Here is a 22,477-nt window from a genome sequence, read left to right on the forward strand (position 1 = left end):
CCTGCCCAGGGTGATGGGGCTCGGGCTTTGGCCCCCCCATCCGGGGCAGCAGGGCTCAGGTGGGCTCAGGCTTCGGTCCCCCTTACTGGGGTCATCTAGTAATTTTTGTTGTCAGACGAGGGTCATGGTGCAATGAAGTTTGAGAACCCCTGACCTAGAGAGGTTGTGGAATCTCCATCAATGGTGTTTTTTAAGAGCAGGTTAGACAAACACCTGTCAGTGATGATCTGGATAATACTTAGTCTTTCCTCAGTGCAGGGGACTGGACTAGATGACCTATTGTGGTCCCTTCCAGTCCTACATTTCTATGTTTCTATGATAGTGTTGGATCCAAGCACAGAATACACATGAAGAGATTTGGTTCCATGTAGTGAAAGTCTTTGCTAGAGGTTGTCTGATAACAAGTAAGTGCTGCACCTTAAGTTTGATGTGGATCTCCAGAGTGGAGGAAAGTTCCTCCTTCCACAGTGTCTTGATTGCTTTGTGGCTCTGTGAAGCCAGAGATTATGATCTCATAATGGGTGAGTTCTTTGACAAGAGCTGTCTTGTACCCAGTGCCTTTCAGTGTTCGCATGTTCCATGTAGTAACACAACGCCCCCCCCAAAGGGCTGGTTTGGACTTCCAGGACTTCCTGGAAGTTGGGATAATGGGGGCTGCACTTTCTTGAAGCGGGATTTGGGTCATGCCTGTCTTGACCCACATCTGCAGAACACACCCCTACTCCTGGAGCTGGTAATAGCAGGGGCTTTAACCCTGGTGCTGTTGTCATGGTCTGCGATGGCTGTTTGCCATTTTGTTTCATTGTGCCTCCTTGGGATTGGGGGAGATATATTTGAGTTGTATTTCTATAAAGTTGAAAATAACTATTTTGCATAGAAAATAAGTACAAATCCTTTTAGAAGGTGTTTCATGCTGTTAGTTGAAATTGGGTGATAAAAGATTTTAAGAAGAGAAGAATTCCATTTTGGAACAGTCTAGGAATAATGCATTTTATAAAATGGTTTATTCAGTTCAGTCTGCTGTTCCAAATATGTTCTCCTGCCCTGTGGATGGCAAATCACTTATAGTAATAAACAAAAAATGTATAATGCCTGGTCCAAAGAGAAATGCATCTGAATTTTTAAACTGGAATTTTCAAAGGATCCTAAACAAAACAGGCACCCAACTCCCACTGAATTTCCCTGTGCTGATATGAACCACTGTAATGCAAATAATAACTTTCATCTGGTTTTCACTGTAGAATAATCCAGTCCCTTTCCCTGTATAGCATCATTCACTGGAGGATCTCAAAGCACTTGCTACATATTAAGAATAAATCCCTGTGTGACACCCGTTTTACTGATGGCGAAACTAAGGTAGGAAATCAAAACTGCCTATCTCAGAGCAATGGTAGGGCTGGCAGAGAGCCTGACTGTGTGACCTATTCTTAGAAAGAACAGGAAATAATATCCCTGGGGCTGGGTAAGCGACGTCCCTAAGTGCCAGAGATGGGCCAGATGCCCGTCCGTCCCCACCAGCCTGGGAGCGTTTGGACGCCGCCCGGAGCTACGTTGTGGCTTGCTCCTAGCTCCGAGGACGGCCTGCCTTTCCCCCTAACCCCTGCCCCCGGGTGCAGCACTTGCTTAGCAAGGGCAAGCAGCTCCCTGGCCGAGCCTGGGAGGCGTGAGAGAGGCTGGCTCCGCAGCGGCACGTGCTCCTGCCTGCTCCCCGGGGCCTCCCGACCCCGCGCGCCCGGCGATGCCAAGTGCTAGCCGGCGAGTGGATAATTCCTGCGCCATTTAGGGGAGCGGATTAATTTGGCCAGTTAATCCCCCGGCGCGGAGGGGGCAGAGCGAAGGCGGGAGGGGCCGAGGGAGGCCGGGGCTCCGGCACATGCGCTTTGCCCAAGGGACTCGAGGAGCGGCGAGAAAGTTGCCTGGGAGAGCAGCCGGGGAGGGACGGGCTCGTTGTCACCCCGGAGCTCCCCGCGGGAGGCGGCTCTGCTGGCTCAGCCCCGAGCTGGAGCGGGACCGCCGAGCCTGCACTCCGCACCCGCCTCACGCCAGCCAGGAACCCGCCACCCTCCCGCAGCGGCGGCGGGAGGATGAACTTTAACCGGGACTGGAGGATGCTGCGCGGGCTGCACTGAGCCCGCCACCCGGCGCCACTCGCACCTGCCAGTGAGAGGAGCATCTGCGGGGCCGAGAGTCCAGGCGCTGCTGCTTTGTCCCCCCCCACGCCCAGCCATGGTGGGCGCGGGGCTCCGGGCTCAGCCCTCGCCTTGACAGCTCGAGAGACCCCGGCAGCGTCTCAGCCCCCTCCTTGCACGCCTCCCACCTGCGCCTCTCCCCCAGCCCTGGCGCGGCTGCCTGGAGCTCTCCCGCTGCCCGCTCCTCAGCGCCCGGAGCTGGCTTCCCTGTGCGTTCAGCCGGCTTGGGATGAAGCCCTCCGCAGGGGGTGCCGCTAAGTGAAGCCCACTGGTCTCCTGGGGCTTCTTCGCCCTCTGCCCGCCGTCGTCCTCTCTCCGCTGGCTCCGATGGGGCTGGAAGTGCCGCCCCTCGCCGCCCCCCAGACCATGCTCTTCAAGCTGAGGAAAGTTCGCAAGCGGCGAGAGATGCTGCTGCCGCAGCTGGGCTTCATCTGCGCCATCCTCTTCTTCGTGTGGTGCATGTCCAGCCTGCTCTCCAAACTAGGTAGGTGGCCGCGGGGGTGAGCAGAGTACAAGCCACTGGACAGCCAGGGATGTCGGGGTTGGCTTGGGGCAGTGCCTGGCTGTGCACCAGGGTGGGGGGCTCGCTGTTTGCACGCTGCCTCTGCCAGGCTAGCTCATTGTCAGTGTATCTTTATTAACTCCGGCAACAAACATGTTTGTAAAGCGGGGAGGCCGCAGGTAGGTCAGGAAGGATGGGCTGGCTGGGTCCTGGGTCCTGGTGAGGAGGCGGCACTAAGCTGTTCAGCTGCCCCCAGACCTATCTGTCAGTAAAAAGTGACGTCCCCCGCGCCCCCAAGTGAGTGAGTTTGCCTGGATAATGATGCTCAATGCCCAGTGGGATTAAAGCAAAGCAGTGCTCAGGTAACCACACCTTTTAGCTAGCTGCGTTCTCGTAGGAGCATTTCATAGTTCATGACTTGGCTCCCTTTTACTGAACAACTTCACGTGCAGTTAAGGAGAGGGTGAGAGGACTGGCTCCTCCTCACAAATCATGATATGTAACAATACCTTGCATTTCTCTAGCACCTTTCATCCAAGGATCCCAAAGCACTTTTAAATGCATCCCTCTGAGGGGCATAAATATTAAGCTCATTTTACAGATGAGGAAACCCAGCCACAGGAATTACATGCATTGCACAAAGTCATACAGTAGTGGAGTTCCTGGGCCTGAAGTAGAACGCCCGAATGGTGACTTCCATTTGTTTCTCTAGCCACTTGACCGCTTGCAGAATTTTAAAAAGACCAAGATAAGGTATTGGATATTTGGATATAATCTAAAACTACTTCATTTTTCCCAGAGTACCATACTGATTGAACCGATTTTAGGACAAATAATATTGAGAGTCTGATATTATTTAAACATTTTATATGTTTTAAATTAGTCTGTTACATCTGTACAAGTATTTTTAAATTAGGACATTATGAACTGCTGCATTTATACATTATGATCCTGGAATGCTTTTCATTCTCCATAGTCTGGTCGGTTTTTTTTTTCCTGATCACACAGTTTGTGCTTTAAAAATGTAACTTTGGGTCTCAATTCTGCAGGTTGTTTCACATTGCTTTGCCCCTATGGAGACCAAATGAGGTCAGTGGGGCACTGCACAGGTGCAGGGATGCACCCATCAAACTTCCACTAGAATTATTTTTTAAACACAGATTTTAGCTCTAGCTTTAATTTAAGACAATCAAGGTCCTGCAAGAGCAGATCAGGGCCTTTATTCTCTTAAAGCTGGAGCTAAAATATGTATTTAGAAACGATTCCAGTGGAAGTTTTAATGCTTGATAACACTCTCATGTTCAAACTGTTGCTGGTTACACTTGATACTGATCTGTGATGACAAGCCATTAGTGAAAGAAATTAGTACTCTACACTCTTATAAGCATGCTATTGGCTTCAGATTTTGGAAATTATTCTGTGTTGTAGTCTTAAAAACTATGATTTTCCACATTTTGAACAATTTATCATACATAGTTTTGATTTTTGTTGTACTGGTTTCTGAAAATAACTGCAATGTGATTTGGTCATGAGTTTTTGGATGCAAATAAGCTTTCTCAGAACTGATTTTTTTTGGTCACAAAATCTTGGTATGCATGATAAGTGTATCATGAAAGTTACACTTTAAATTTCAACTGTTGCCAACAAGTTCAGCCTACCCTATCCAGGCAGAAAAGCCTGAGAGAGAAGACCCTGAGAAAACAGAGCAGAAATTGCTATATAAGCTCTCCAGACACAGAGGGGAAACCCTGACTAACCAGGGGAAAGCTGGGTCAGGTACTGTTTTTAGCTGATTAATTTGTAATGAATCATCACATAAACACTAATCATCAGTTCTCAGTTTGCTGTAATTGTTGCAGCAGTAGAACATTTTGGCAATGGCACTGACCAAACTAACTTTAGGGCCAGATTTTTTCAGTCCTTACTCAGGCAAAATGCCCACTTGTGATGGGGTACACAAGGTCTTTGGTGGCCCCCGATGGAAACTATGTGGTCCTACCACACCCCACCCCAGGAAAGGAACAACAAAGGTGGGTCCTCCAGGCCTCTCTAGACAGGCTGCATAAAACAGCCAATCAAAGCCCAGCAGGCTTAGATAAAAGGAGTTGCAGGGCCTGAACAGGCCAGTTCCTGACTGGGACCATAGGAGCTTGATGGAGAACCTCAAGATGGGTTCTGGTGGCATTGGCATTCAGTGAAGGGGATCTGAGAATTTCAGCCCTGAGCTAAGGATGAAGAGAAAGAGACAATGTGGGAAAAGGCCCAGGGAATAGCAGCAGTGAAGTGGAAGCAGCAACACGTGGCTGCTGTTTATAGGGTCCCTGGGTTGGGACCTGGAGTAGTGGATGGACTGGGTTCCCCCACTGGCCACTAGCTAAATGGCTTAAACCCTGAGAAGTGGAGAAGGCTTCTTCAGAAGCCTCAGTAAAGGGTGGGATTTAAAGTGCCCAGAGATGGCTCTGAAGACCCTGATGAGAGCAGATAAAATGTTGAACTCTTTGCTATCCTGGAAGAGGTTCAGTCCTTTTTTGACTGTGACAGCGGGTGCCAGGAGCAGGAAAAAGAGTGCAGTACCACACTCAGCTACTAGGAGGCACTCAAGTGTCCCCATCACAACTTGATACTGGAAGTGGGAACTTTGGGACCACACCCTGAAATAAGGGCACAATGGAGAAGTGAAAAGAGTTCTAACCCAGCATCAGCACAGCTCTGCTGAAACTCAGCAGGTGCTAGCTGAAGGGTAACAAGGATCCCAGCACCCATGACAGACAGGGACACCAAAATTCATACACCTGTTTCTGGGGAGGACTGGTTCTGTGAAGCAAATTTCGGTGTTGCTTCAGCAGCTCAGTGAGGCTCACAGAGAATGGCAGGAGGTGCGGCGGGATCTGCAACAGTGGCTAGCCTGGCTAGAGGAGCAGCAGCTTTGCCTGTTATGGATCCTGCAGGGAAGAAGCAGCAATGGCTATTGATCATGGGAAGACCAGAAGGATCTAGCGGGCTGGAGGCCTGAGGCCAAGGAGATGTTATGGTTGTGGACAGATGGAACATTTCAGAAAGGCTTGCCCTTGGGCGAACTGGGGGAAAAGATTGAGTTGCTGGTGTGAACTAAGGTAACAGCCATAGAAACTCCTCCAGGGCTGATGAAGAGGCATGAGGCCCAGTTGAGGACATGCTCTGCCTGTGGTCAATTTGGACGTATTAGGAGAATCTACCCCTATATGAACCATGATAGCAAGAGTGACTCTGGGCAACAGGGTACTGAAAGGGCCTCAAGGGATATTCTGCCAGTTGTCAGAGCTGGGGCAGGGGTGGTATGTTTTGCCTCCAGGGTGGCAGGGCATTGAAAATGACATTGCCGTTATAGAGAAATGAGTGGCAACCAGAGGAAAAGGGAGACTCCAAAATCAGGCAAACTAGGAATAGTCAAAGGAGCGAGCAAGAAAGAATAGGGGTAACCCACAGTGCAAAAGCAGTAGTTACAGGCAAAGGGGATGTAGCGCTGATGGCAGTAGAGAACACACCTACTCAAAAGGCCTGCAGAGTAGGAAATGGGTAGAAATTGGGCACAAGGTTGTTACCACAGAGAGGAGGTAGGTTGAAGTTAAGGTGAATACAGAGGCCACAGAGAAGGCTGACTCTCTGTAGTCTTGGGAACACGTGTAGCTGAGGTCCAAGAAACAAAGGAGATTGTGTGAAGGTTGCACTCTGTAGTGGAGAGATTCTGAAAGGAAGTGCAGGAGACACTCTGGGGGAAGGATCAGTTGCACCTGGAAGTGTGCCAGCTACAAAAAAAAAAAGTCAAAGCGATAACGCTTGTGCCCTGGTGAAGGCATAGACTGTTGACCTTCCAGGGGGCGACAGTTCAGAACAAAATGTTTAAGAGGTGGAGCTAGGCCTTAAATAGAGTGGAGAGCTCAGTAGAGGGGAGGAGGGAGGAACAAAGGAGTTCCTCTTTGGGAAGAGCCCGAGGAAGGCAAATCCTTTCTGAAGACCTGCCTAGCAAGGTCAGCAACCTACAGGGGGCACCGGGAGCAGGAAAAATACAGTACCACATCCAGCTGCTAGGAGGCAGTCAAGAGGTGTGTCTCTGTCACACCACTGAAGATAAATTGTGTCTGAGTAAGAATTACAGGATCAGACCCTGAGCAACTTCTAGTATAAATCGTTCACTATAAGCATGTAGGGTCATGATGAAAATAAAAAGGTCTTTTCTGCCCTTGGTTATAATTACGTCACTTCCATTAGCAAAACTGTTTACTTTGTTGTTTAGCTGTGTTGGTCCCAGGATATGAGAGAGAAAAGGTACTCGAGGCAATATCTTTTATTAGACCAACTTCTGTTGGTGGAAGCTACACACTTTTGAGCTATGCACACTGCTTCTTACATGCTGTATTGAGAGAGATAAATTTAACAAATTCTGATCTTGCAATACTTGCTTAGGCAAAAATTTTAATGGGAATTTTGCCCCATTAAGGTATGAAGGATCTGAGATTTATTGATTGATTTTATGTCTGTCTTTCTGTCTCAACAGATCACCTACAAAATCTGGTTGATATAGTTGCCAAAATGTTCTAGTACTGACTGGGTCAGCTCCTTACAATAGATATACCTTGACTTATTAATCTGTTAAATAAAAAGTAGCTGGAAAAAGTGTGCATGTGATTTTTTTGATGAAACAATATACAACATTTTACATGTGTGTGTGTGTGTGTGTGTGTGTGTATATGTGTATCTGAAGATTTCAACATCTAACTTAGTTTCCCAGTGTTCTTCTTGGGTGGATATATACAGTCCAATTAAGAAGATCTGGATAGCAATGCTGACAAACACTTTTGCGTTTAATATAGGACAAGAATCCACTATTACAGACAAAAATGTTTTGTCAGAAATATGGAGGAATAGAAGATTGATGGCCTCGCATAATGTGACACATGAAGAAAAGAACTGTACAGAGCCAGGTAAAACCCAAAAGCTTTCTGGTATTTTGTAAGCTGTTGAGATCTACCGTATTGTGCAGTCATAGCCCAAGCTGCAGTAATGTGTCACTGTGAATATAAAAGTGTCAAACATGGGGTGGGGGGAGACTGTGCCATGTAGAAAAAAGGTTTATGAGCAAAGTAATGGGTGATACTGCTAAGCAACTCAAAGGTTTTATCTACTGAAGCTAAAAGGTAATGTTCAGACATAAAACTGTGTATGAGTCCTCATGAGACTTGTCTTGGAGGCTGGATCTCACACATTTTCTTTCCTTTTTGGTCATTGTTTCTGTCTTGTTGCTGCTATGTATGTTGTGTTGGTAGTAACGGTGCATTTTTTTATTAAACGGTGGATAGTAAAGGTTACAAGACTGAAATACTTATTTGGGTTTACAGTACCATTGAATCAATTTCTGTACGTTTAATGTTGCACTGAGCTATCTGTTCAGGTTCTTAGCTTCCACTAATGTCAGAATTGCTGTCTCTGAAGAGGAAGGAAGAATGGGGGCATTTAAGCATTCACTCTACTTCACTCTATCAGTCCTGGCCATGATAGTGATTGTGTGGAGTGACAGAAGATACTGCCTGATGTGAGTTTGGACCTCTAGAGCTCTCACCCTCCCATCTGTGTTCCCATTATCATCCCTCCCTTTGTGGTTCATGGTGGGGTGGAGGAAGGAAGTTTCATCAACTGCAACACTGCTCATTGATCAGCCATTAGATGCATCCTCTCTCAAAAGCTGATGGCATCAATTCCATAATACTACCAGCCTCCGTTAACTAGAGGGGTTGGGAGTCATGCAACCCCTTCTTCAGTTGGGTGTCTATTGAAGCACTAATGCACCTTTCCATAGGGCTAGCATCACTACTCCCATGTGCATTTTTAAGGGTGAAGTGAAAGAGGATTAACCAGCATCAGTAGGACACAAATCTTTTTATCTATGTTGATGATCCAGAGTTTCTGTTTGGGTATTGGATATGTGCAAAGAAGTCTGTGGTATATTTGCACATGTAAAACGGTGCATCCGAAGAAGTGGGCTGTAGTCCACGAAAGCTTATGCTCTAATAAATTTGTTAGTCTCTAAGGTGCCACAAGTACTCCTGTTCTTCTTTTTGGTGACAGTTGACTTCACTTTAAAAGTTCTTCATATAGAAGAGCAAAACAGATATCTTTTGGTAAAATCTGACTATTTCTGATGAATAGTCAAATTTCTTACTCGTGTGCATGTTATGAGCGGAATGCATTAGTATGAGTGTCTGCCCATGTGTACGTGCATACATGCATATGCACACATGTCGTCAGTGCTGAGCTAACTGAGACGTACAATATCCCAGGAAATGGATCAAAGGGATTCTCTTTAAAAGTCTTCAGTATTAATGGGAGTTACTTTCTGGGATGATATGGGAGTTCATTTCCTTACTTTGGAGATTATATATACACATATGGGGGAAATCATGTTCCATATGCTATGTATAGCAAGGGGGGGAGGAATGACTTGAGCAGTGCTGACAAGCCCAGGAATTCAAAAATCATGAAGCAACCCCCCAAAATCACGAAAGATTTTTAAACGAATTATCTCCCCCCCTCCCATGTATTTCTCTCTTGATTTTTTTGAACCTTTAAGGTGCCCTTGGGTCACATTTTCAAGCTTTTCTCCACAACTATGAAGGCTGGAAACTTTACACTTTTTAAAAAAAGTGTAAAAGCTGAAATTCTCAGTCACATGCCTCCAGGAGCTGGAGCTTTAAGAAAAACACCAAATATTGTGAGACTCACAATAAAATAACAAGATCTGGCTATGCTGCTTAAGTCAATTTTTTTTTAAAAAGGTGTTACCTAAAGTTAATATTTAAATCAATTTACCAAATCATATCACAGGAAGATAGCAGCAGTGTTTTTGAGTCACTTCCTCTTCTACAGTTTGTGTATACTTATCTCTAGGTGTACCGTAGGGTGACGGGAAGAGAGACTGAGGGAGTGTCTAGATATAAGGCTGCAAATAGAGAAAACATCCCTCCCTCTCTGAGAGTGTGATGTTTGTAGCTAGAGAGGAAAGATGTCTTAAGAACCTAGGAGCTTAGAAGTGATTATTGTTAACTGATAACTTCTAGAGCCTGTGAGATTTTTCTATTGTTGCTGCTCCTGTCTGTTTTAAAGTCTGGAATGTGAGGCCTGAAGCTTTATAAGGCAAAGCAATATGGACCACAAACTCCTACAGAAGAGTGAGCATGTAACACTCACATCATCTCTGTGAGATACCTAATAAGTACAATCCCTATTGCAAATATGAGCACTGGATCACAGAGAGGTTAAGGATCTTGTCCATGGTCACACAAAGTTTGTGACAAAACCAGTAATGGTAATTGCTAGTGCCCTACCAAATTCACATCCATGAAATCTGGTTTCCCCCGTGAAATCTGGTCTTTTGTATACTTTTATCCTATGCTATACAGACTTCAGGGGGGAGACCAGCATTTCTCAAACTGGGGGTCCCAACTCAAAAGAGGGTTGTGAGGGGAGCGGTCATAAGGCTATTGTAGGGGTGTTGCAGTATTGCCACCTTTACTTCTGTGCTCCCTTCAGAGCTGCATGGCTGGAGAGTGGCGGATGCTGACTGGGAGCCCAGCTCTGAAGGCAGTGGCACAGCCAGCAGCAACGCAGAAGTAAAGGTGGTAGTACCAAACCATGCCACCTTTATTTCTGCACTGCTGTTGGTGGCAACACTGCCTTCAGAACTGGGCTCCCAGCCAGCAATGGCAGACCTTCCTGCAGCTGGGGGAGGTTTCTAGAAGTGGGTCTGACCCGGCCCGGGAGCAGCCACTAGGCCAGGGAACCCCCAGCCCTGCCCCTCCCTGGCTCTGGGCCCAACATCCTGGCGCTCGGAGGGCTAAAGGGGCTTTAGGCTGGCTGTGCGTTTGTGGGGGTGGACATGCACCCCTCCCAACCATGGCGCCCTGGGCGGTTGCCCACGTCGCCCATCTGTAAGGCTGACCCGATCCTCTCCCCCCACCATGCCACCCTCACTTCTGCACTACTGCTGGTGGCAGTGCTGCCTTTAGAGCTGGGCACCCGGCCAGCAGCCATTGCTCTCCAGCCGCCCAGCTCTGAAGGCCGCACCACCGCCAGCAACAGTGCAGAAGTAAGGGTAGCAATCCCTCAATCCCCCTACAATAACCTTGTGACCCTCCCAATGACCCCCTTTTGGGTTGGGATCCCCACGGTTACAACACCATGACATTTCAGTTTTAAGTGTCTGAAACACTGAAACTTATGATTTTTCAAAGCAGGTTGTTTGATGGGTGAGAGTTATCAGCTGCCCCAGGAACATCCCATAAAAGGCATGTCTGGCCAACAAAACTCCAAAAAAGCCAAGAAATTGGGTTTTGGGAAGCTACAGAGCCAGGCCTAGGGCTCCTATGTGGATGGCTCAGGCTTCAAGAAAATCTTGCAAGGATTCTGGAGACTGAACTCTCTGCTTATTCCAAGTGGAGTAACTCCCACCCATCAAACAACCTGCTTTGAAAAGGTGCATTATTGCTACTCCTCTGTAGCTTTCCATAGGATGGGGTGATTGAACGTCAAGTTAGTAAGAAAACCATCAGAAAGGGATGGTGATCATTAGTATCTTCATGGTTCTAATTCGTTTACAATCACCTTTTTTGCCTTATCCAAATTCTTATTGCCATCTGCCAGTGGTCACAGTAGCTCACAGTGCCATCTGTCCACCATGACTGACTTACAGATTCTCTACTCCCGATGCCACAGTGCCTCTTGTTATAAAATGCTCCCACGATCTCCGTTTTCTCCAGAACTCTGAGTAACATTTTGAGAGCAATTACAAGTGGGGAGTGATTAGAATGTTTCTAAGTGGAAGACACACAGCAACAGCCAGTCATGTGACTCAGCTGAATCATTAAAATATTGGAGCAGTTGATTTGGATTGCTTCCAACACAGAAAATATTCTCCACTAATAAATGCGTTGAATAGGAGAACACTTCAATAATTTGCCATGGATTAGGAATAATAAATATATTAGAATAAATTGCTGTTCGTACTCGTCTCAAACTAATTGGTGGGCTGCTTTGAAATGGAAGTTGTGACTCTGCCTAGAGACCCCTCCCTCTACCGTTCATGAGTTATGTTGATTTACACCAGCTGAGGATCTGGTTCAGTGTGCCACTCCTATGGCTATAAATGGGTCCAGATGAAGGATGGCTCAGGGGCAGGGTAAGGCTCACCATTTATTTCAGATTTGCACCTTTTCTTTTTTTCAGAAATAATAAGGTACATTATAGCAATCAATTCTCTACACTTAGTACAATGGAGGAAAAAAATTCACAATACACAACATCCCTCATACAATGTGCTTGCTAGCAGCAGGTGCACCTTTCACCTTCCTCTACAGCATAGGGCACTTGCTGGTTGAACTACAGTAAATGATGGATTCTCTATGACTTGAAGTCTTCAAATCAAGATTTGAGGACTTCAGCAACTCAGCTAGAGATTATGGACCTGTTGCAGTACTTGGTGGGTAAGGTTCTGTGGCCTACGAGGTGCTGGAGGTCAGACTAGATGATCATGATGGCCTCTCTGGCCTTAAAGGCTGAGTCCACTGTCAAAGCATAGAAAGAAAACAAAAGTGACAGACTCTGATCTCCGTTATACCAGTGTAAATTCCGAGTAACTCTGACTTAAGTGGCATATATACTGATGTAACTGAGATCAGAATCAGGCCCAATAGTCATTACGCTGAGGTACATGTTACACTTAATTATTCAAGCTTTAGACTTGTGAGGAATACTGTAAATTGTAAAGAAACTACAGATACCTAGACATTTTTGTTAGTATATTGTAGTTAACGCAATGAGAGCCCCATCCTGTTCCCACAGAAGTTAATGATGTTCTCATTCACTCTAGTGGCAGCAGGATTGGTTCCCAAACATTTTGCTAAGAAGAGAGCCCTTTTTTATTGTGCATTCACAAACTTTTTTTTTTATAAAGCACCCACCTCCATTAGCCTTATTTAATAAACACTATACCAGGATAAATACACCTTTCTCTAGGTATAGTAAGAATATGTTCTTTAAAGCACTAGATGAGAGCTAGGTATTTTAATTTTAATTCTCACAGCCATTTTAATACTTCAGTGACACTATACATCATGCTAATGTAAATATTACTCCTTTGCCTGTAAAATATACCTCCCCTTTTCACCCAGTACCTTTTAAGGTGTTTTTTTATAAAGCTGTAACAGTTTAGCCTAGATCACAGTCCCAGTTTGCAACTGGAGTGCCCAAATGATGACTAAATTTTGAAAGGTTTTGTTTAGCATTTTAACGTAAAAACTGTAACATGATCCACTATTACAACCATGCTTAAACACAGTATTTCTTTAAAATCAGTGTGAACAGTTATTTTTAATAGACAAAGGACATTCTTATGTTTAAGACTCTGATTCAGGAGATCTGGGTTCACTTCTCAGATCAGCCACTCTCTGTGTAGCCTTGATTAAGTTATTGAATATATATATCCTTAGTTCCTCATCTGTAAAATGGGGATATTTTTTTTCTTCCATGCTTTCATTATAAGACAATCTAGATAGTGAGCTCATCAAGGCCTGAGGTGTCTCCCATTGTCTCTGTACAGTGCCTACAGAGTAGGGCTCTTATCTCACTATTGTAATACAAAATCCTGTATTATGCTCTGCAAATGCTCCTTTTCTTTAATAACTACTCCAGCTTTCCTGCTCTGCTGCATAGAAAATGAACAACCACACTAATACCATTGATTTATTGCAAGTTTTGACTTTAAATGTTACTTTAGTCACATCTTTTAAACTCCCAAAGTCCCAGCCAGTAATTTGGCAGACTTTAATCTTAGTCTCAGGCTAAAAGAGACTGAAAACAAGGTAATGCTCAAGAATTCTTGGTTTCAGATACAAATTCTTAGATGGAGAGAGCAACTCTCTCTATACACGTGCTGCAGAAAGATTTACTAACCAGCAAGCACAAAACTTGTTCCAGTTGCTAGTTGTCATCTTCTTGTCTTGTAAAAAAATAGTCTCTGGACTCTCTCTTGACCCTGTAAATGCTGAGTGCTGAACTCTATAGATTGGTTTCAGGGTAGCAGCCGTGTTAGTCTGTATCCTCAAAAAGAACAGGAGTACTTGTGGCACCTTAGAGTGCCACAAGTACTCCTGTTCTTTCTATAGATTGGGATCTCACTTGGATTTTTTTTTTCTGTTTTCTAGGGGAGTTGGATCTGTGATTTAAATGCATTTTTAGTGGACTTGTTGAGGGCAACTGACAAACATTTAATGGCAGATTATTCTTGTTTAAGGAACTTAGGAGCCAATCAGAATTTACTCCTAGAATTAGGTTCTGACATTGTCATTGTCATGTCAGGCTTATTGATGGGTGTGTTACAAGAGCTGGCATTAGGACGATGCCATTGAAGTTGTAAGCGCAGAAATGTTTTGTTCATTTTTTTTTCTTCTTCTTGTGAAATAATTTTTGCAAAGTGCTTACTCTGAATCTGAGCTAGAATTCCAGGAATAACCAATCACCTGCCTAAGCTGTTTTCTTCCCAACGTGCTATTGAAATGGATGCCCGAAACATTAAAAAGCAGTGAAACAGAGCTCTCTGCATTTTGGCACAACCTGCCAGCAGGTTTCCCTTGAGAGCGAGATCACAAGATGAACTCCAGGGTAACTTATCCATTTCCCACGTCTAGGTGCCTAGACTGCAGGAGGTAGTTTAACGCACAGTAACTACATATCTATCTAAACCTGGCATTTAGTAACACTGTAAACAAAAACAGATGAAACAAATAAATGTCATTCAATATATATACCTCTATTGTTGAACTATGTAAAAGTATTACATGATACAATCACTATTTCATGTGACTCATGTTCACATACTGTTAATTTTTCTATGGTATCGAACATGGATAACGTGATTCTTAAAAGGTAAGTCTCTGTTTAAATTGGAAATGATCCTGAACCAAAATCACAGATCCCAAAATCTGGGGAAGTTCAGAACCAAATCTGAACTTTGTGGGTGGATGCTCTCACTCTCTCATGGTCTGAACCAAAGTTTCAGCTTTGAATACCCTAGAACTCTAACTGTGGATTGAGATCTAAACTGTGCCATTTCAGTCCAGCTCTAATATTTAGGGTCATATGGCTGCATCACCATGTATGTGAGTACCTCACAATACTCCTGTAAGGTAGGTTGGTACTGTTATCCCTATTTTGCTGATGAGAAACAGAGGCTACATAAGTGACTTGCCCAAGGTCATATATAAAATCTGTGGTAGAGCATGGATTTGAACCTAGGTCTCCTGAGTTTCAACCTAACATCTTACTTACAGGACCATCCCTTAAAAGAAAAAAAAAAAAAAAAGAAAAAAAAAGCTCTGTTTTAGGGCCCCAGCAAAATACTCACCGGCTTCAATGGGACAGGACTGGACTTCTGTGCTGAGATTTCTCAAAATTAATGTTAATAAAACGGGCATCCAAATCTCCTTAAGCAGCTTTGAAAATCTCAGTCTTCATTAGAAACTGTGTGTGCATGTGTGTATTTTGGATATACTTTTCTCCTCTAGTGTTGCTGTTTAGCTAGGCTCTTACTGAGTCCTCAAAAACTAAATCCACATGGAAATTCTAGACACTTTTCTGTTGGTAGAAAGGCCATATTTACATCTATCGGCCTTATACATACTTCCTATTTGCAGTACTGACTTTTGTACTTTTTGCCTACCTTTGCCATTACTATTGTCCCTGATACATAGCCAGGTGTTGCAATCATGATGGAAAATGCTCCCATCTTTCTGTATCATGCATAGTTACATTCATATTTCACTCCACTGTTCTTGAAAATTGGGGTTGAAAAGGCAGCATAAATGTTTATCCATGCTTCAGAGGTCAGCATAGGACAAAGTATTTATGAGATGTTGTATTGCTTGATAGATTTTAAAACATTGTAACCATTATTTGATTTTAAATAGGTGGCTCTGGTTTGTGACGGCCCCGATCCTACCCTGTGTATTACATTTAAGTGCTGTACTTTCCAGTCTTGTTTAGCTTGCTTGCTTGCTTGTCCTGATTCTCCTAGTGTCTGTCATTAAATCCCTTTTTTCTTATCTTTCCTTGGATAAGATTAGGCTATCTAGATGGGGGAGGGAGGGTAATTGGAAAGGAAATGCTCCCTTAAAATAAATTGTCTCAATTCTTAAAATGCCCAGAAAGTGCTGTGGATGACAGTACGGTCCCTTTAAAAATCTCTCTTTAGCCAGGGAAGAATCTGTCCTTACTTGTACTGAGATCCCTGAATTTTTTTCAATATCATTCTGAAGTGCCCAATGGAAACAAGCTAGATGGTATCCCAGATTCAGGTCTTATAGTTTTGAAATGCCTAATGTTCATGCCCCAGGGAATTGAAAGAAACCTTTGTGGTTTGGTAGACCATATAATTTATAGAGCTTCTGAAGGCCAGTAACCATGAAGGCTCACTTGGGCTGGATAAGACACATGCTTTATGCAGTTACTGTGTGACCTCTCCATAGATCAGGAGGGAATCAGCTTCTTTTATGAAGCTCTATTTTAGCACGATTACATTTTTGGCTTGAAAAGTTTTGTTTGCATTGAAAATTGGCAGATCTTCACTGATGGCTTTTCTTCAGACTGTACAGAAATCTCATTCTTCACTTTCAAATTATTCCATTAGTAGAGGTCACTTAAAGTTATTGTGATTTGAAATTTTGATTTTTATATAACATTTCTTTGTCTCCCTCGAGCTTACTCCTTCAAGCTTCCTAAAGAGTGATCTCTGCTTCAAAATGTGTACTCTGGATATATTTAAAGAAACATGTATTGTTAGCAAATTTTGTTTGTAGTTCTGGGCTCAATTCTGCTCCTACTGACATCAATGAAAGGTTAGGGGTGCGTGTGTTTGGCCACTGACTTAATTGAGAGTAGGATTTTCCCATCTCTCTCTGCAGGTGTTCATGATTCTATGCAGAAGTAATGCTCAATGGAGAATTAAGATAATTGTAATACACTTAATAAATAAATTATTTATGGGCTCTAATCAAGGACCAGGGCCCCAATGTGCTAGGAGCTGTACAAATATGTAATTAGAAGACAGTCCCTGCTCCAGAGAGCTCCCAACTTAAGTTTAGGATAAGTGCAACAGGTAGATGAAATTGACAGTATTGTGTGGTGTAGAAAAGGCATTGTAAACCACACTGGGCCTGTGTGCATGTTAATCCATGCTTTGGAAGCCAGTTTAGAACAGAGTTTTTATGAGATATTGGATTGCCTGGTAGATTTTAAAGCACTGTAACTTTATGTGATAATGTAATGTTTTAAATAGGTGTTTCTGGGGATGGGGGCAGGGACAGGGAGAGAAGAGGTCAGGGTAACAGTTTGCACAGTTGGCAGTAGTCTTGGCTTGTGGCAAAAGTACCATATATACTTGTTCATAAGCCGAATTTTTTTAGTAAAAAAGGGAAGCACCAGAGAAGGGGGTCGGCTTATGAACGGGTATAGAGAGGGAGAGGTGGGACATAGCCCCTCCCCCAACAGAAGGAGCAAGGAGAGGCAGCAGAGACAGAAGGGGAGAGGCGGGGCCAGAGTCTCTCCACTTCTGGCCATGCTGCTCTCCCCCCAGCCTCCAAAGCAGCTGCAGCTCCGGGGCTGGAAGGCTGCAGCCCTGCCGCTCGGCCCCACCCCCCAGAGCAGGCTGTGGCCGCGCCGCCCGTCTGGCCCGCCGGAGCAGGTTGCAGCCGCGCTGCCCAGCCTGCCGGAGCAGCTCCAGCCAAGTCAGAGACATCCTCCCCTGGCCCTCCTCAGATAAGGTGGGAAGGGATGGGATGGGGAGAGTGTGGGGGTCCCGGGCTTAGGGTGACCAGACGTCCCGATAAAATCCCAATATCCGCCGGCAGCACTGTGGTTTTTTTGTGTGTGTGTGGCTCAGCCGGGGCAGGACTTGGCTTTTTTTTTCTCTCTCTCTGCCGGAGGGCACCCCACCCCCATGTGTCCCGATATTTTCTTCCCCTCATCTGGTCACCCTACCCGGGCTAGGGGTGGGGTCATGTGGGGGGTGGTCACAGGGGTTATTCCCCTAACTCCCAGCTTCTCCCCCCCCAAAAAATTTCCCCACCAGTTGCTGTCCCGGCCCGTCAGGGTAAGCAGCTGGCGCGCTGGGAATTTTGTTTACTTAGGTTTACCGCCATGCCTGCGGACTCTCGAGGTAAACAAACCATCTCGGCCCCCCAGCAGCTTATCCTGATGGCCTGGGAGCCAAAGTTTGCTAACCCCTGAATTATAGGGTCAGCTTATGAACGGGTTATATAATTTTTTCCATTTTTACTTACCCATCTTTGGGGGGTCGGCTTATAAACGAACCAGCTTATGATCAAGTATATACGGTAAGTCTTTGGGAGGAAATCCAAATGATGGTTTTACAGACTTTGACTGCATTTTGAATATCTCTTCCCCGCCCCCCTTTCCCCATATAAGGGATGGCAGACAACTGACACTAGCATCATTGGCAGAGTGGAGGTGGGGGTCAGCAGTGCAATAAGGTAATAGATATGATAGGTGGGGAGAGGATAAATCATGAAGAGCTTTAAAGGTGAATCCTAGAAGTGCACTGTGGAGAAAGGGGAAGACAATGGAGGCAAACAAAGAGCTGGAGAGGGCAGAATGGTGAACCAGGAAACTTGAAATTACTGCTGTATTTTAAGGCTGGTTTGGACTTTGGAAAAGAGAAAAGTAGAAAAGTCTTCATGCTTTCAAACATGTATGGATAAGTTCCACTGACAACTAGACTCTGTTGAAGAAAAGACTTTAAAATGGCTCCATTTTTAAAAATTGATGCAAGGTGTCTATTCCCCTCTATTTGCCCAACAAAAATACACCAACACAATTGAAATATAGGTAAAGTTTGGCTCATGGAAGAGGCATTTTAAAAGGCAATCAAGTAAAATGCCATCATCTGAAAGCCTGGACTTGATTCGCTGTCATTGAAGCTAATGGACTAAACATCCTATTTCTATTGCTTTTACTGAATTTGTGAATGTGTCAATGAATTGTCTCAGAAATAGACATGGCTGTCCACTCTCCAGGCCAAAAATATTCCATGAAGGTGTCAGCAGTAAAAGTGGCATCACTGCTATTAAAACAGGGAAGCAAACTTTAAGGCATTAAAGAGTGATGGATTCCTTTTTCTTTAAAGTCAGCAAACACTGAAGACATTACAGTGAGCAACATTATGGCAGAGGCACTGACTCTGTGGGTGCTCCGGGGCTCAAGCCCCCCTGGGGGAGGGGGGAATAGGGGGCACTCAGCACCCACCAGCCACAAGAATGAGGCGTACTTGTGGCACCTTAGAGACTAACAAATTTATTTGAGCCCCGGAGTTGGCCCCTGATCAGCTGTTCAGCGGGCAGGAGGTGCTCGGGAGAGGAGGGGCAAGGAGGAAGGAGTGGTGGGGGAGTGGGGCTGGGAGAGGGGGATGGAATAGGGTAGGGCCTCGGGGGGAGGAAGCAGAGTGGGGTGGGAAGAGCCCACGTGAGGGCAGGGCCTTGGGGGAAAGGGTGGAGCGGGGGCGGGAAAAGGTGGACTGAGGGTGGAGCCTTGAGGGAAGGGACAGAGTAGGGGGCAGAGCACCCACCAGGAAAAATACAAGTCAGTGACTGTGCATTGTGGCCTTAAACAGGATTGAATTCTTCCCTGCTGTAGGTCCATTGACATGTGAGTACAGTGGGATGGACTCTCTAGGTAGAAGCAATGGGCTGTATGCGTGTGAGCACATTTATTTAAAGCTTCCCTTTTTATAACTTTTTGCATGAACTTAGTGCTGGTAACAGGTACTACATTAATAGCCCTGGAGAGTGAAGTCCTCAGTTTATCCAGAGAGCCAGTGCAGCACAAACAGCCAGTGCTGTCCTCCCAACAGTGTCCTGCCAATGTGCCTCCACACCCATTTGGTCATTGGCCTCTCTTCTGAGACTGCCAACAAGGTGCCAACTGTGCTGTAGATCTTTGTTCAGTGGGACGAGGGATTGAAATAAGTACTTTAAAACCATTGAATGGTGAAATTAAGTATGTGTGGATGCAGGGAAACCAGTTATTTTGAAGAGAGACCTGAGTTTCCAGATATGCATAGTTCAAAGGGACAAGTTATGAAAAATGTAGAAAGTGGAACATTTTTTTTAACTTTGGAAACTTAGCAGTACAAAAACAGTATGGGAGGAGGAATGGATTTTTAAGTTTTTGTGATTCAGTCTGAGCTTTGAACTTTATGATGTTTTTCTAACCTGAAATACTGAATCTCTAAGAGGATTTTATGGTCCCATAAGTTTCTTTAGGGGCAGACCTCAGCTGGTGTAAACTGTTATACCTCCCTTGAAATCACTAAAGCTATGATGATTTATACCAGGTGAGGAGCTGCCCCTTAGCCCTGGTCTACACTACGAGTTTAGGTCGAATTTAGCAGAATTAGATCGATTTAACCCTGCACCCATCCACACAATGAAGCCATTTTTGTCGACTTAAAGGGCTCTTAAAACCGATTTCAGTACTCCTCCCTGATGAGGGGATTAGTGCTGAAATTGACATCGCCAGGTCGAATTTGGGGTAGTGTGGATGCAATTTGACGGTATTGGCTTCTGGGAGCTATCCCAGAGTGCTCCATTGTGACTGCTCTGGACAGCACTTTCAACTCAGATGCACTAGCCAGGTACACAGCAAAAGCCCTGGGAACGTTTGAATTTTATTTCTTGTTTGGCCAACGTGGCGAGCTCATCAGCACAGGAGACCATGCAGTCCCAGAATCGCAAAAGAGCTCCAGCATGGACCAAATGGGAGGTACTGGATCTGAATGCTGTTTGGGGAGATGAATCCATGCTATCAGAACTCCGTTCCAAAAGATGAAATGCCAAAATATTTGAAAAAATCTTCAAGGGCATGATGGACAGAGGCTACAACAGGGACTGCAGCAGTGCCGCATGAAAATTAAGGAGCTTAGGCAAGCCTACCAAAGAGGCAAATGGCCGCTCCGGGTCAGAGCCCCAAACATGCCACTTCTATGATGAGCTGCATGCCATTCTGGGGGGGACCCTACCACTACCGCACCCCTGTCTGTGGACACCTGCAAGGGGGGAGTCTCATGCAACAGGGATGAGGATTTTGGGGATGAGGAAGATGAGAGCACACAGCACGCAAGCAGAGAAACCATTCTCCCCGACAGCCAGGAACTGTTTATCACCCTGGATCCAATACCCTCCCAACCCTCCCAAGGCGGGCTCACGGACCATGAAGCCAGAGAAGGCACCTCTGGTGAGTGTACCTTTGTAAATATAATGCATAGTTTAAAAGAAAGTGTGTTTAATGATTAATTTGCCCTGAAGACTTGGGATGCATTCGCAGCCAGTACAGCCCTCCTTTTAAATGGCCAACCCAATGGGTGCTTGTATGGGAAAGGAGGGCGCTGCTGTTTGAAACCATTCCCATGTTATGAAGGTTGAAGAAGCTGAAAGACTGTGGCTTACCATGGCTGCCTGTAAGCCGAATTCTGTTGCTCGGCCCTGCGCGTGTGATCTCTCACACCAAACCGGCAGGTCCTCAATATAAGAGGCAAAATGCGACCTTGTACCTAAAGCACATGTGCTATGTAATGTTAACAGCTTGGTTCACCGTGAAAGAGTCTACCCATTGTTCTCTAAAATGTGTCTTTTTAAATACTACTCTCCCTTTTTTTCCTCATGCAGCTGCAAATGTTTCAACGCTCCCCCTATCATCTCCGTCCCAGAGGCTAGCACAGATAAGAAGGTGAAAAAAACGCACTCACGATGAAATGTTCTCTGAGCTCATGCAGTCCTCCCACACTGAAAGAGCTCAGCAGAATGTGTGGAGGCAAACAGTGTCAGAGTCCAGAAAAGCAGAAAATGAATGCGAGGACAGGAGGGACGAGCGAGATGAGAGGTGGTGGCAGTGCGATGAGAGGAGGCAGGATGCAATGCTGAGGCTACTGAGGGATCAAACTGATATGCTCCGGCGTCTGGTGGAGCTGCAGGAAACGCAGCAGGAGCACAGACCGCTGCTGCAGCCCCTGTGCCTGCCCTCCTCCCCAGGTTCCATAGCCTCCTCATCCAGATGCCCAAGAACGCAGGGGGGAGGCCTCCGGGCACCCAACCACTCCACCCCAGAGGACTGCCCAAGCAACAGAAGTCTGTCATTCAGTAAGTTTTGGAGTGCAGTGTGGCCTTGTCCTTCCCTCCTCCCGTCATCCACCACCCCACCTGATGCTTCCCTCCTCTCCCACCCCTCCCGGGCTACCTTGGCAGTTATCCCCCTATTTGTGTGATGAATTAATAAAGAATGCATGATTTTGAAACAATAATGACTTTATTGCCTCTGCAAGTGGTGATCGAAGGGGGGAGGGTGGTTGGCTTACAGGGAAGTAGAGTGAACCAAGGGGGTGGGTTTTCATCAAGGAGAAACAAACAGAACTGTCACACCGTAGCCTGGCCAGTCATGAAACTGGTTTTCAAAGCTTCTCTGATGCGCAGCATGCCCTGCTGTGCTCTTCTAATCACCTTGGTGTCTGGCTGTGCATAATCAGTGGCCAGGCGATTTGCCTCAACCTCCCACCCCGACATAAACGTCTCCCCCTTACTCTCACAGATATTGTGGAGCACACAGCAAGCAGCAATAACAATTGGAATATTGGTTTCGCTGAGGTCTAAGTGAGTCAGTCAACTGCGTCAGCGCACTTTTAAATATCCAAATGCAC

At 45.5% G+C, this 22,477-nt stretch overlaps 1 protein-coding gene across 3 annotated transcripts in view; it reads left to right on the forward strand.

Moving 5' to 3' along the window:
• The first annotated feature begins 1,888 nt into the window (after positions 1-1,888).
• SLC24A4 (solute carrier family 24 member 4) overlaps positions 1,889-22,477 on the forward strand; it is a 136,735-nt gene continuing 116,146 nt past the window's right edge. For all 3 annotated transcript variants that reach the window (XM_005285433.5, XM_065593517.1, XM_065593515.1), the window contains exons 1-2: positions 1,889-2,673; positions 7,542-7,652. In XM_005285433.5, the coding sequence (XP_005285490.2) occupies positions 2,517-2,673; positions 7,542-7,652 (268 nt within the window). In that variant the 5' untranslated portion in view covers positions 1,889-2,516. The remainder of the gene's footprint in view (positions 2,674-7,541; positions 7,653-22,477) is intronic.

The sequence above is a fragment of the Chrysemys picta genome, chromosome 4 (assembly GCF_011386835.1).
Source record: "Chrysemys picta bellii isolate R12L10 chromosome 4, ASM1138683v2, whole genome shotgun sequence".
Taxonomy (NCBI): domain Eukaryota; kingdom Metazoa; phylum Chordata; order Testudines; family Emydidae; genus Chrysemys; species Chrysemys picta.